This window comes from Myotis lucifugus, unplaced genomic scaffold (genome assembly GCF_000147115.1).
Source record: "Myotis lucifugus unplaced genomic scaffold, Myoluc2.0 scaffold_9, whole genome shotgun sequence".
NCBI lineage: Eukaryota > Metazoa > Chordata > Mammalia > Chiroptera > Vespertilionidae > Myotis > Myotis lucifugus.
The window spans coordinates 8,060,471-8,074,401 of NW_005871057.1; the positions used below are offsets into that span (position 1 = coordinate 8,060,471).

Sequence of the window (13,931 nt, forward strand, 5' to 3'; positions counted from 1 at the left end):
CCCAGAATTATCTTACTGGGGCACAGGTGTCAAATGCACGGGTGGCTGACCATATGTGACTTTTGCAATAAGCTAGCCCGAAATGACCTGTCTTGTAATATACAATACAAAGAAAATTTTGGAGACTTAATATGAGAAATATAATGCAAATTATTACATTAATAACTTTATATTAATTATACGTTGAAATGTTAACATTTTGGGATACATAGGATTAAATAAAATATTTCACCTGTTTATTTTTAAATTGTGGCTACAAGAAAATTTTAGGCATATTCTATATTTACTTGACATCATTATAAGGAAATGTTCTTTATTATATTCTAGGATATAAAAATAAATGATAGAAAAACTATGAAATAAAACAATTACTTCAATAGTACTTTTTTTGTCCTTTGTTTTATTTTAACAAAAACTATAAGGCATCAAAAGAGGTGTACAAAATTAAAGGCTGTCAAAGTTAACAATATTTCACCCTAATATCATGGGGCACAACAAAACGACTCGAGAAGGAGAATGTAGTCAATAATATTGTGAAAGGTTTGCACAGTAACAGATGATTACTAGAATTAGTGGGGTTATTACATTGTAACTTATAGAGATATCAAGTCACCACATTGTACACCTGAAACTATTATAACTACTAATATATTGTACACCAACTATGCTTAACTGAGAAGAAGTAACTTGGGAAGAGTTAGTAAACTTAGATGGTGCCCAAGTTCTACCTCTCTGAGTATGGCAATCCTAAATGTGAGGAAAGTTGTTATGATAATAATTTTTTCTACATTATTTTTAAAAATCTTGAAAGCTCATTCCTTTACCAACTTTATAATCATTAAATATAAAAACATTATATTGGCCATGTCTTACAAGTATGGGTAGCATTTTTCACCAAAGGACAGTTATCCCAAGGTAGAGGAAACTGAAAAGACTGAGAAAAATAAAACACACTCCAGCCAATGATGACATTGTAGTAGAGAGCCACAAACAAGCTCACCTGCAAAATAAAATAGTGTGGTTACATTAAACCTCTGATGCCCCTTCCTTTGAAACAATGGGATAATATGTATATGACCCCATTTAACATTTTAAAAATCTTATTCATTTTATTTTCATTTAAAACACATTATCTTTTCTGAAAAAAAGTCTCTCACAGGTCTTAAGAACATGCAGTAATAAGATTGAACTATATTAATATATTTCATCTTGTTTTGTGTATTAGTAAAATCTCCTATAGTGTTTTTAAAAGATAATTAAACAGTTCAGTAGAAATACATAAATATTTTATTTAAATACAAATAATATAAATCCAAACATTATAAAAATTTTATGGCATATACTGTATCAGGAAACTTACTATACAACTTGTAAATCCAATACCACCCAATTTAGGGCTTATGTAATTCCACACACCAATGCTTCCTCGTCGAATTCTTTGCCCCAGAGCAAGTTCCAGAAAAAAAAGTGGAATACCTACTATCATAAGCAATAGAAAAAATGGCAAAAGATATGCACCTACAGAAACAAGAACAAATAAAATAGATTATATTTTTAACAGTCACAGTAGAGAATACACTAATTCTCATTATCTCATAAAAGATGATATTTGAACTTCTATATATAATAAATATAAAGGACTTTAAAGAAAATGCAATTTCATTACTTTAAACTTTCTAGTATTTGAAACCTCAATTTGTCTGCTACAAAGACTTTCTGATAAAAAATAATTATGATAAAAGTAAGTATATCAATGAATAGCTTGGTTTCATTTTAATGAAAGGGTAAACAACTTACTTTTCCATAAAATAATTGTCTCCTTAACATTAATTATTTTCTCAAGTAGGTTTCACAAACTCATGAAATCTTTTTTTAAAAAAATATTATTTTTATTGGTTTCAGTGAGGAAGAGAGAGGGAGAGAGCGATATAAACATCAATGATGACAGAGAATCAATGATTGGCTGCCTTCTGCATGCCCCCCACTGGGGATTGAGCCTGCAACCTGGGCATGTGCCCTGACCAGGGATGGAATCGTGACCTCCTGTTTCATAGGTTGACACTCAAACACTGAGCCACACCAGCCAGGCATCATAAAAATCTTATTCATACAATATTTATGAAGTACTTTATTAAATTTTGTTCAAATTCATCTATTGATATAAATCAAGTACTGCAAATCAGATAAATTAAAATGAATGAAATTTTATATTACTAAAACTGACTCTTCTTCTTAAATAACAACAAAGGAGAAGAAATGGCTGCTTCAAATAAAAATATAATAAAATAAAATAACCTCTAACACAGAGAAATGTCATTTTCCCTATATATACTTCATATAAAAAGTACACTTTAGGAAACAAGCAATTTTTTATTTTCCAAAATTCTGTGATGGGGTGGTGAGATTGACAGAAACAAAGACATTTCATATCTATACTAATAAAAGCTTAGGGGGCCCTCGCGCGTGACGTCATCACAAGATGGCCACCACAAGATGGCCACCATCTATACTATCTATACTAATAAAAGCTTAGGTGGCCTTCACACATGATGTTGTCACAAGATGGCCACCACAAGATGGCCACGCACACAGTGGTGGTGGGGCCTGGCGGCCGCTCCGCATAGCACAGAGGAGGCCAGTTCCGTCATCTCCGCCACCTCACACAGAGGAGGTGGGTCCCAGCAGAGGAGGCGGGTTGTGACAGTGGAGGGCAGTTGGGGGAGATCGGCCGGCAGGGGAGCAGTTAGGGGGTGATCAGGCAAGCAGGCAGGCAAGCGGTTAGGAGCCAGCAGTCCCAGATTGTGAGAGGGATGTCCATAGGGTCCCAGATTGGAGAGAGTGCAGGCCAGGCTGAGGGACACTGCCCCCCCCACCCTGCACGAATTTTGTGCACCGGACCACTAGTCTATTATAAAATATATGCTATTATCCTTTTAGTAGAGTTTCTATGCTTAAAAAATATGCTACAGCTAAATCGCAAATTAAGATATATATAAATAGTGATTTTTAAATGTACCATTTGACATAGTTAATATTAGACAGTTAATTGGTAAAGTTAAATGTGAAACCTATACTCACTTCTACATGAGAATATGTATACAAATCATTCCTTAAATAACCTGTAAGACCTACATTCAAATTTCTTATTGGAGTTTTGTCCAACCAGATACTGTCAGGTGAGTTATGCAATCAATTGTACCAATTCCCTTTTTAAATAAAAGGCCATTTATTACATCTTCCAATTTTTAAAAATGTTAAGTTGTATTAAATAGATTTAGGAAGCTGTACAAATTGTTCAGGTATTCAGATGAAAAGTTAAATATTAATATTTTTTCAAATTATTTATCTCAACATTTATCTAATGCTGAAATAATGACCATATGCAAGAATTTTCCCTAATACAGTGGTCAATGATCTTTACTGTATTATGGCTGACTTTTAGTCTTTTGGACTTGAATTGATTGTTCAAAGGAATAAATAATGTAAAGCATGGATGCATAGCTTATAAAACAGAACTACCAAATTTCTAATTCTAAAATGATTTGTAACATTCAGACACTAATAACCTGAAAATGTTTCCAAAAGAAATGAAAGTGCATTTTAACACCTGCATCAAATCCTAGAATATGAATGGGTTTATGTGTGAGTGAATGACCAGGGGAGAAAAAAAGAGAATTAATTAAGACTGGACTCATTGGAAATTTTTCCTCAGTTATGTATGCAAGACATTATATTAGATACTTAGCTTTTTTCTCTAACTCAAATTAATCTAATATTAAAAATATTAGATTATTTTAATCTAATATTAAAAATAGTCATGGCTAAAATATGACTATTTACCATTTGTCAGGTACATGTAGTTAGTTACTCATTTATTCCTTATAAGAATCCAATGGGTAAGTGCCATAAGTACTATTATTTTCCTCATTTTATAGGTGTGGGAAATAAGCCAGAAAAAGTACAATAACTTATAAAAGATCACATGGCTAGTGTCCGAAAGAGCTCCAGTGGTTGGCAAACTGCGGCTCGCGAGCCACATGCGGCTCTTTGGCCCCTTGAGCGTGGCTCTTCCACAAAATACCACGTGTGGGCGCGCATGTACAGTGTGATTGAAACTTCATTCCCCATGCGCAGAAGTTGGTATTTTGTGGAAGAGCCACACTCAAGGGGCCAAAGAGCCGCATGTGGCTCGAGGGCCACAGTTTGCCAACCACTGAGCTAGGATTCATAGTCAAATTGATTTCAAACTATGAGCTGGTAGCTTCTATGTTATACCACTTATTAAGCTTAACCATTGTGCTTTAAGTATATTTTCAGATAAATCAACTTACATTAGGTTTATTACTTTTTATTCATATTATTCATAAAGTGCCTCAAATAATGAATAAGTAAGATTTGGGTAGCGAGGCTCTTTGACTCAGCAGCCAGAAGATACCACTTGAGTACCTAGAAGGCTCAAAGCTATACTGCATATTGAGCAAAATCTTTTGTACTCTAACAGCCATCTTGAAATGAGAGAAGTTCACTGGTATTTTGTAATATCACTCTCTAGTATTTGTGATTTGAAGAAAGGAAACAATATTAGGAAGCGCATTTTGACTACTTTCACATGAAAATTAGAAAGAAGAGCCACTTTGCTAATTACTAAATACGAAATTCTTTGTCAGCTCTCCATCAAGACAAAAATTGTATTAAATGGAAGGCAACCTGACACTTCAGTCAAGAAAACTTTCTTCCTTTACAGTATGAATAAGGTTTATAAGGGGAGAGGTCTGAAAATTAGATTTCATCTTCTCAAAGTCATGACAAATGAAGTGATTTGTAAGAAACGCAAAGCAGGGTAGTGCACAGCTGCTTATAGCTGATTTGATAAATAATGTGATGTTACCGAGTCGCTAAGGAGCTCACAATTTCAGTGGAATGATGTGATCTGTAGTGGATCACCGACTATGTATTGATTCCGACCTCTCAGGAAGATTTGTCAAACAGGCTAGTTTTTTCAAACCTGTGATTTTGTGCCTGGTTGAATTAACTAAGCAAGATTTTAAACCTTATTTTGTCACCATAACACTTTTATCTTTAGTGGCTAAGAAGAAATTCCATATTGAATGGTTATATTATTTCATTTGATTTGTAGGTGGCAATCACATAAAAATTAAAAATATTTGTTCAGTCAACAAAACTATCACAAACTAGACTCAAATACTAAAATATTCTTTCTATCCTTTGGGTACTGAAATGAGGCACATAAAATATTTAGTTTTTAGCCACGCTTATTTTAACAACTTCCATGTATATAAGTAATAAAGCTTCAAACTAAATGTTAGTAAACATTCAGTTTGACTTTGGTGTACTATAAAGATTATGTCCTACACAAACAATCTATTCCTTTGTATGTGTCCACCCCCCTTAATTTTTAAGAAATACTTGCTAAATAACCCCTGGTATTTATATGCACAAATACAAAAAACTACAGTATCATGCTGATGTATATATTTTTGTTTAAAACTAAGGATTCTAATTTCTTTAAAGTTTTCTTTAAAACAAAACATTGTCCCCCAAATACTACAGAATTGGGAACCAAATATGTATGATATTTAAGGATAAAGAATGACTGGTATAATATTAATTACTAGAGGCCTGGTGCACAAAATTTATGCATGGGGGGGTCCCCCACAGCCCAGCCTGAACCCTCTCCAATCCGGGACTCTTTGGGGGATATCCGACTGCCAGGATTGGGCCTAACCTACAGTTGGATATCCCTCTCACAATCCTGGACCACCGGCTCCTAATTGCTCACCTGCCTGCCTGCCTGGTCGCTCCTAACAGCCCCCCCACCAGCCTGGCACCCACAACTGGCCCCCTCTGCTGGCCTGGTAGCCCCTAACTGCCCCCCCCGCCAGCCTAATCACCCCCAAATGCCCCTGCTAGCCTGGTCACCCCTAACTGCCCTCCTGCTGGCCTGGTCGCCTCTTACTGGCCCCATGCCAGCCTGGTCACCCGTCATGGCCCCCCAACCCCCGCCAGCCTGGTTGCCCCACGCAGCATGCTGTTCAGTCATTTGGTCATCCCTCACTAACCCCCCTGTCAGCCTGATTGCCCCATGCAGTCTGCTGTTCAGTCGTTTGGTCATCCCTCACTAAGCCCCTGCCCGCCTGGTCATAGGCAGCCATCTTTGTGAGGGAGTGATGGTCAATTTGCATATTACTCTTTATTGTAAAGGATCCCATTAAATCCCTTCTACTGAAATCTTTAAAGTTCTGGTCAGCATTAGAAGACTATAATCATTCTAAATGATATGTAATTTTTGTTTTTATGGAGAGTAAAACAACTTGAAAAATTCAGATTTAATAAGTCATAGAAAGAAAGTTTTGTCTTCACAAATATTGCCTTATACCAGAAACCAGTTTTTTCCAAAGAGAATAACCGACAGGCACAAGAGATGCAACATTTGTTTAAAAAGTCAGTAATTTAGAAATTTTTTAATAGAATCCACAGAAAGAATCTGAGAATGTATTACCTTTAAAGCAATCCTTGTGTATTCATAGCAAGCCATCTGCTCCTATGGAAACCTATTCTGAAAACAGTGAAACTCATTTTCAACAAAGGAATCTCCCTAGCTTTATAATAAAATTCATAGTTTCTAAACTACTGAGACTCCAGCAACAACAGCAGCTATTTGAGATAATCAATTGAAATCTATTCAGCAATGTATCACTTAAAAAAATAAAACTTACCACCCCCATTCTTCTGACATAGGTATGGGAATCGCCACACATTTCCTAGACCTACAGAAAATCCAACTTGGGCAAGGATGTATTGTAGCCTATTCTTCCAACCTTGTCTTTCATCTTTGATGTTAGATACTTTAGCATCTGTATGGTTCTCTTTTTGGACATCAACAATTAGTTCACTTTTCTTAAAAGCATCATCAGCTGCATCTTCATTGGAAAGAAGGTCTTTGGCAGATTCAATAACTTCATCTTCTAATTCTTTTTTTACCATCTTGCTATTCTTAGGCATTAGAGAGTGTGGGTTGTATTATTTTTCTTAAATTCTCTTATGGCAAATTTGTTAATTCTTTTAAAAAATAATTTAGTTGATATGAAGAAAAGACAGGAGGATATCAACTAAATCCTTGATTCAAGGTGGAAAAGTCTTACGGATCCTGGATCTGTGTGTCCAATATTCTACAGGTATCTGTAAAATTTTAAATTAAAAATGATAGTATTTAATAAGGAAAATACTAAAATTAATACCATTTCTTATTAATTTATATGATAAAACATCTTTCTACAAAATATAAAACATATGATTGTTGGCCTTTCAGAGCTTAACATTTCCACAAGTGTAAGAATTATATAGTTTACATGAGCTTCATACACATTTTAGTTTATTTAACATCTTCCTTCTATCAAAATTCCACTTTGATAAGACAAACTCAATGCATAAAATATTCTCTGTTCATTTGTAATTAAAATTTCTTGACTCTTGCCCTAGCTTGTTTGGCTCAGTGCATAGAGCATCGGCCTTCGGACTGAAGGGTCCCGAGCTCGATTCCAGTCAAGGGCACATGCCTTGGTTGCAGGCAGGCTCCATCCCCATTAGGGGGCATGCAGGAGGCAGCCGGTCAATGATTCTCTCTCATTGTCGATGTTTCTCTCTCTCCCTCTCCCTTCCTCTCTGAAATCAATAAAAATATATTTTTAAAAATTTGGTGACTCTTTTTAAAAAATTCTTCCTTTTTTCCTTTCTCACTAAAGTATAGGTCCCATTTTATTACTTATAGAACTACATAAACAATTGCATGCCACTCCTATAAATAAATTTCTTTTATACAGAATCTCTTCTGTTAATGTATTCATTTATTCACTCATTTGATATTATGATGAACATTCAGGGATACAAACATACATGAAACATACAATATCTGCTTTAAGTTGCTTATATCTAAGAGAGAAAGGCATATCTCAAATAATTACACTATATTGCATAATTTAAATGACCCAGCTTCATTACAGTAACAGAGTCCAGTAATGTTGGATAAAAGTGGCATAAGAGTTGGGCAGAGAGAGTGAGACCACACCAAACACAAGGAACAACATAAATACACACAGAAAGTAGTAAAAAATGCCTCACGGTATTTGTGTGAACATTCTCTCAAACAACTCAAACTGCCATCACTTTGGCAGTTTTTCTTTCTCTAGTTCATCTTCTGTTATACTGTATCTTATACCCTTTTCAGATACAGACCAAGTAGTGTACAAGGCTTGTCTACAAACCAATGAGACTGTCAGTTTTAAAAAGTGATTAAACACATGTGCTTCTCTTCAAAGCTGGATCAGGAGGCTTTAGAAATGATACTCCAAGAATTCTGCCCAGTTGTTGCTAGAAAAAAATGAAATTATTTCATGGAATTGCTGTTATTTTTACTTTAGAAGTCAGAGAAGCAGCCCATCATACTTTAATTTATAATCTTAATTAATAAGACAGGGTGGATGGTAACCCTAAGAAAATATAATTATTTAACATGACCATGTAACCTATATTTTTGCCTTTATGATTAGATGTTTAGTTGTTTCCAAAACTAGAATATATATGCGAAAAGCAAACAATTAAAATTTGGTGAAGATTAATAGGAAGACTATGAAGAAAATGCTGATAGAAAATCATTACCAATATCCTAATATATAAAAATCCTGGGTCAGTAATGACCAGAGGCTCGACCAACCAGAGTCAGTCCTGCAGTCAGCGCTGGGTTGCCGTGGCGACCTTCACAGTCAATGCCACAGGTTGTGGTATAAAACACAGTGTGCAAGTGATCAGAAGCGCAGGCACTAACTCCATGCCCCCGCGCCCCCCCCCCCCCAACTTCCATCAGTACCACCAATCCTGAGGCGCCCTCCCTGAGCTATTTCCAGTGAGGCCTGCGGGGGGGAACCTTCCCTCAGAACGCAAAGGCACTGAGTCCTGGGTTGCTGTGGTGATAGCTGCCAGAGGCTTCTGATGGCCCGCAGGAGTGTGCAAATGATCAGAAGCGCAGACACCACCTCCCTGCCACCTCCCCCACTTTCATCAGTCCCACTGGCCCTGAGGCACCCTCCCCAAGCTGTTTCTGGTGAGGATGAGGCCTGAGGGAGGAACCCGCCCTCAGAGCACCTGGAGCGCCCTGAGGCAGATTACTAAGAGAAATTATGAATTTGAATGTTGCATTTGGTGGGAAAGTTCTCCTTCTCCGAGGGAATTTTCGACAATGTCTCAGTATTGTGCCACATGCTATGCGATCGGCCATAGTACAAATGAGTTTAAAGTACTATAATGTTTGGTGATGTTTCAGAAAGTTGTCTCAAAACAAATATGAGATCAGAGGATTCTGCTTATAGTGAATGGTTAGTAAAACTCGGAGATGGGCAATGGATATTACTGAAATCCCCTGTGAAATGATTTGTAATGCATCTATTACTGAAGTTACCTTTGGAAATACTATATCTATAGATAATATTAAAAATATATCTAAACATGAGATTCTTTGTCCAAAAAATGAGCACGTTCAAAAATTAAATGGCGAAATTTTGGATATACTCAATGGAGATTTTCACACGTATTTGAGTGATGATTCCATTGATTCAACAGATGATGCTGAAAAGGAAAATTTTCCCATCGAATTTCTTAATAGCATTACTCCTTTGGGAATGCCATGTCATAAATTAAAATTGAAAGTGGGTGCAATCATCATGCTACTGAGAAATCTTAATAGTAAATGGGGTCTTTGTAATGGTACTAGATTTATTATTAAAAGATTGCAACCCAACATTATCGAAGCTGAAGTATTAACAGGATCTGCAGAAGGAGAGGTTGTTCTGATTCCAAGAATTGAATTGTCCCCATCTGACACTGGGCTCCCATTTAAATTAATTTGAAGACAGTTTCCTGTGATGCCAGCATTTGCGATGACTATTAATAAATCACAAGGACAAACTCTAGACAGAGTAGGAATATTCCTACCTGAACTTGTTTTTGCACATGGTCAGTTATATGTTGCTTTCTCTCGAGTTTGAAGAGCATGTGATGTTAAAGTTAAAGTTGTAAATATTTCGTCACAAGGGATATTAGTCAAGCACTCTGAAAGTGTTTTCACTCTTAATGTGGTATACAGAGAGATATTAGAGTAAGTTTAATCAATTTATCACTCATTGTTTGTATCAATGTTATTTTTACATCATGTTGTTTTTATATCATGTCTTTGTTGTTATTATATCATGTTGTGATTGTTTATTTATTAACAAATTTATATATTATTTTCATATACCTTTTACTAATTTTCTTTTATCTCTGACATTCTTATTATAGAGAAAGGGAAAATAGCAATATTATAATATTTCCTTTAATTAATTCCCTTTTAATGTGCATGAATTTTGTGCACTGGGCTACTAGTTTTAAATAATAGACACATCTCTAGAAAAAGGACAAAACTTCTCATGGTGACTACTTGAAACTGTCCAACAAGGTTTTGATATGGAAAAGGTTTTCAGAAAAAAATAGTTTTAATTTGCATTGTTTCCCCCTAGAGCTTAATAAATAGTAGTTGACTAAAAGAATAAATATAACCATTGAAAAACTGAAATAAGCTAATTTCCCAAATTACTTTTGCTGGAAGGAAATATCTGACATATAAGAAATTGTGATTTGCAAGACATAAATTATCTAAAGGTCTACCTTTATTGAATTATCTAAAGATAAACTGTTGGCATAGTAATTTAACTAATGCATGGCTAACAGCATTTTAATCTGGCAAACTTGGAGTTGTGTCCTCGCTCTATTATTTATCAGCTGCACAACTTCTACTAGTTATATCACCTTTATGCTGTTTCCTCAGGTATATTCAAGTTAATGTGCTTTTTCTTCATCTACCCAACCTATTTCATTTTTTACACAACTGTTACTATACCAGTATTCACAATTCTGCATCTTGATTTTTCACTTTGATAGGCGAAAAGTTCCCAGGGTAAGCATTCTACTCAAAGATAATAATCAATTAATCTTATGTGAAAGCATACCTTAGTAATCACGAAGAAATAAAGTGACCTTTAAGAGTGAAAATAGCTCTATCCTATATCAAGTGACATTGTGCACTTAAAAAGCACTCTGCATCCCAGTATATACAGTTTGTTTTCACCAAGGAATATGAGACAATCACTATTGATCAAAGTTAATATTTAAGCAGATAATTTTTTATTTAGAAATATTCCTAAATATGTCTAGAAGAATATTTGTTTTATGTTATAAGGAAAATTGGAAATAAATCTAAGATTCCTGCCATATAACCTTAAATGTTTTCATATATCAGATTATGCCTATGATTTTTGTTAATAAAGCCATCTGCTCAAAAACTATTTTAAAACCTACTGTGAATAGGAATATGTTATTATATCTAATCATGCATATGCATGTAGTAATAGAAGTTGAGAAGTAGAAGTTTTCAAAGCTTTTGATAATCACTGAGGTTTCTTTCAAGTCTATCATTCTAAGTCAATGATTTTTTAAATGGAGAACAACCCCAGAGATCTAAAGAATGCAAATGCTTGCCTATTTATAAAAAAGTTTTGTTTTTTGATAGGAAGTATATTTTCTACCATACACATAGTAAAATTTGAACTGTGATCACTGAATAAATCATTATAAATATAGATTTTAGGTTTTAGTAATTATTCCAAGTTATTTTAAGTATTCAATTATTGAAAAGTCAGGGATCTCTTCTGATTACTGGTCTCTCAAATAGCTATTATCTAATTTAAAAATTCTTTACTATTTGCTGTGGTTTGAATGTTTATCTTCCCCCATTAAATTCAAATGTTGAAATCCTAACCCCATGTGATAAGAAGTTGGACTTTTAGGAAGTAATCTTATCTAATAATAGACAAACATGGTATTTAACCATACCTCCGCTACACTTCCCATTGGCTAATCAGGGTGATATGCAAATTAACTGCCAACCAAGATGGCGGCCGGCAGCCACGCAGCTGAAGCGAACATGAGGCTTGGTTGCCCCGGAGATGGAGGAAGCCAAGGTTCCCCGCCTGCTGCGGCCCAGTTCTGAGCTCCAGATGCAAGGATGTTGCAATTATAGAAGCTAAACAAACCCCAGTGGGGACCCCCACCCTGAAGTGGGTGCGGGCAGCCTGAAATCAGACAAACCCCAGGTACCTACTTTCAGCCAGCCAGCCTGCAAAAAAGTTTCAATTACAGAAGGTAAATAAATCCCAGAATAAAAAAAAAGAAAAAAAGGAGAGACTGGGAGCTTCAGTTGCAGGCCTGGCCTGCCTGAAAACAGCCCTAAGCCCCTCAACCAGACAGGCGAGGCACCCCAGTGGGGACCCCCACCCTGAAGGGGGTGTGGGCAGCCTGAAAACAGCCATCAGCCCCTCACCCAGGCTGGCCAGGCACCCAAGCAGGACCCCCACCCTGATCCGGGACACCCTTCAGGGCAAACCAGCCAGCCCTCACCCGTGCACCAGGCCTCTATCCTATATAGTAACAGGGTAATATGCAAACTGTCCCTAACAGCAGAAAGACTGGGAATGACTGGTCACTATGACACACACTGACCACCAGGGGGCAGACGCTCAATGCACAAGCTGCCCTCTGGTGGTCAGTGAGCTCCCACATGGAGGAGCTCTGCTCAGCCACAAGCCAGGCTGACGGCTGCCAGTACAGCCGTGGTGGTGGGAGCCTCTCCTGCCTCCTCAGCAGCACTAAGGATGTCCGACTGCAGCTTAGGTCTGCTCCCCGCTGGCAAGTGGACATCCCCCGAGGGCTGCCGGGCTGCCAGAGGAATGTCTGATTGCAGGCTTAGGCCCAATCCCCTGGGGAGCAGGCCTCAGCCAGCAGATGGGCATGCCCCGAGGGGTCCCAGACTGTGAGAGGGCACAGCCGGACTGAGGGTCCCCCCCCCCGAGTGCACAAATTTTTGTGCACCGGGCCTCTAGTCTATATATATAAAAAACTAAGCAACCGACTGACCGGCTGACAGCTATGATATGCACTGACCACCAGGGGGCAGATGCTCAACACAGGAGCTGCCAAGTGACAAGCAACTTTGCAGAGTGTCCTCTCGCACTCTGTGACACTTCAAGGAGAGTCAGAGGAACAGTTTCGGCCTGATCCCCCACAGGCCAGGCCAAGGGACCCCACCTGCCGGAGAGACCCCGCTCACTCCACAGATGCCCATTGAGCCCCAGCACCACCCAGGTATAACCAGCTGGGGAGGGACCGTGGAAGGCTGGCTCCAGGGTGTGTCTGGCCCATCTCTCCCAGTCCTGCCCTGCTGGCCACCTTCTAATTAATTTACTATCAATGTGCACAAATTCGTGCAGTGGGCCTCTAGCAAAAAATAAAAATTAAAAAAAATAAAATAAAAACAGAGCTAACTTAGACCCTTCCACTATGTGAGGGCACAATGAGAAGGCACCATCTATAAATCAGGAATCTGGTTCTCACCAGACACCTAGAATGTGCTGGTGCCTTGATCTTGGACTTCCCAGCCTCCAGAACTGGGAGAAATTAAATTTCTGTTGTTTTTAGACCACCCAGTTCATGGTATTTTGTTATGGCAGCCTGAAGGGACTAAGATAGCATTTCTTATTTATTAAGTGGATAATAGAGCACTTATCTCCTAGAAACATGTATGAAAACTTTTCATAATGTCATTGAAATACTATATTTTGAGTTATACATATTGGGAGTATAAAGTAATTCTTGAATCAGGTATACAACTGCAATCAGAAAAAGAAGTGTCAACAAACAGATTGTCTTCCTTTCAAAACAGTTATTTTCTGTCTTTCTGGGGGGGGAAAAAAGAATATACTGAATGCTTCATTTGGAGAAAAATCATCAATGCATTCCATTCAAAATTTGGTGGGATAATATATTGC

The 13,931-nt window shown here is 37.2% G+C and overlaps 1 protein-coding gene across 1 annotated transcript in view; it reads right to left on the minus strand.

Moving 5' to 3' along the window:
• Nucleotides 1-7,053, minus strand: part of SLC6A15 (solute carrier family 6 member 15) — a 32,199-nt gene extending 25,146 nt beyond the window's left edge. Inside the window, exons 1-3 of the mRNA XM_023749770.1 lie at nt 6,738-7,053; nt 1,361-1,518; nt 874-1,000 (exon numbers count right to left, since the gene is read on the minus strand). Of these exons, the coding sequence (XP_023605538.1) occupies nt 874-1,000; nt 1,361-1,518; nt 6,738-7,023 (571 nt within the window). The 5' untranslated portion in view covers nt 7,024-7,053. The remainder of the gene's footprint in view (nt 1-873; nt 1,001-1,360; nt 1,519-6,737) is intronic.
• Between the last annotated feature and the right edge of the window lie 6,878 nt (nt 7,054-13,931).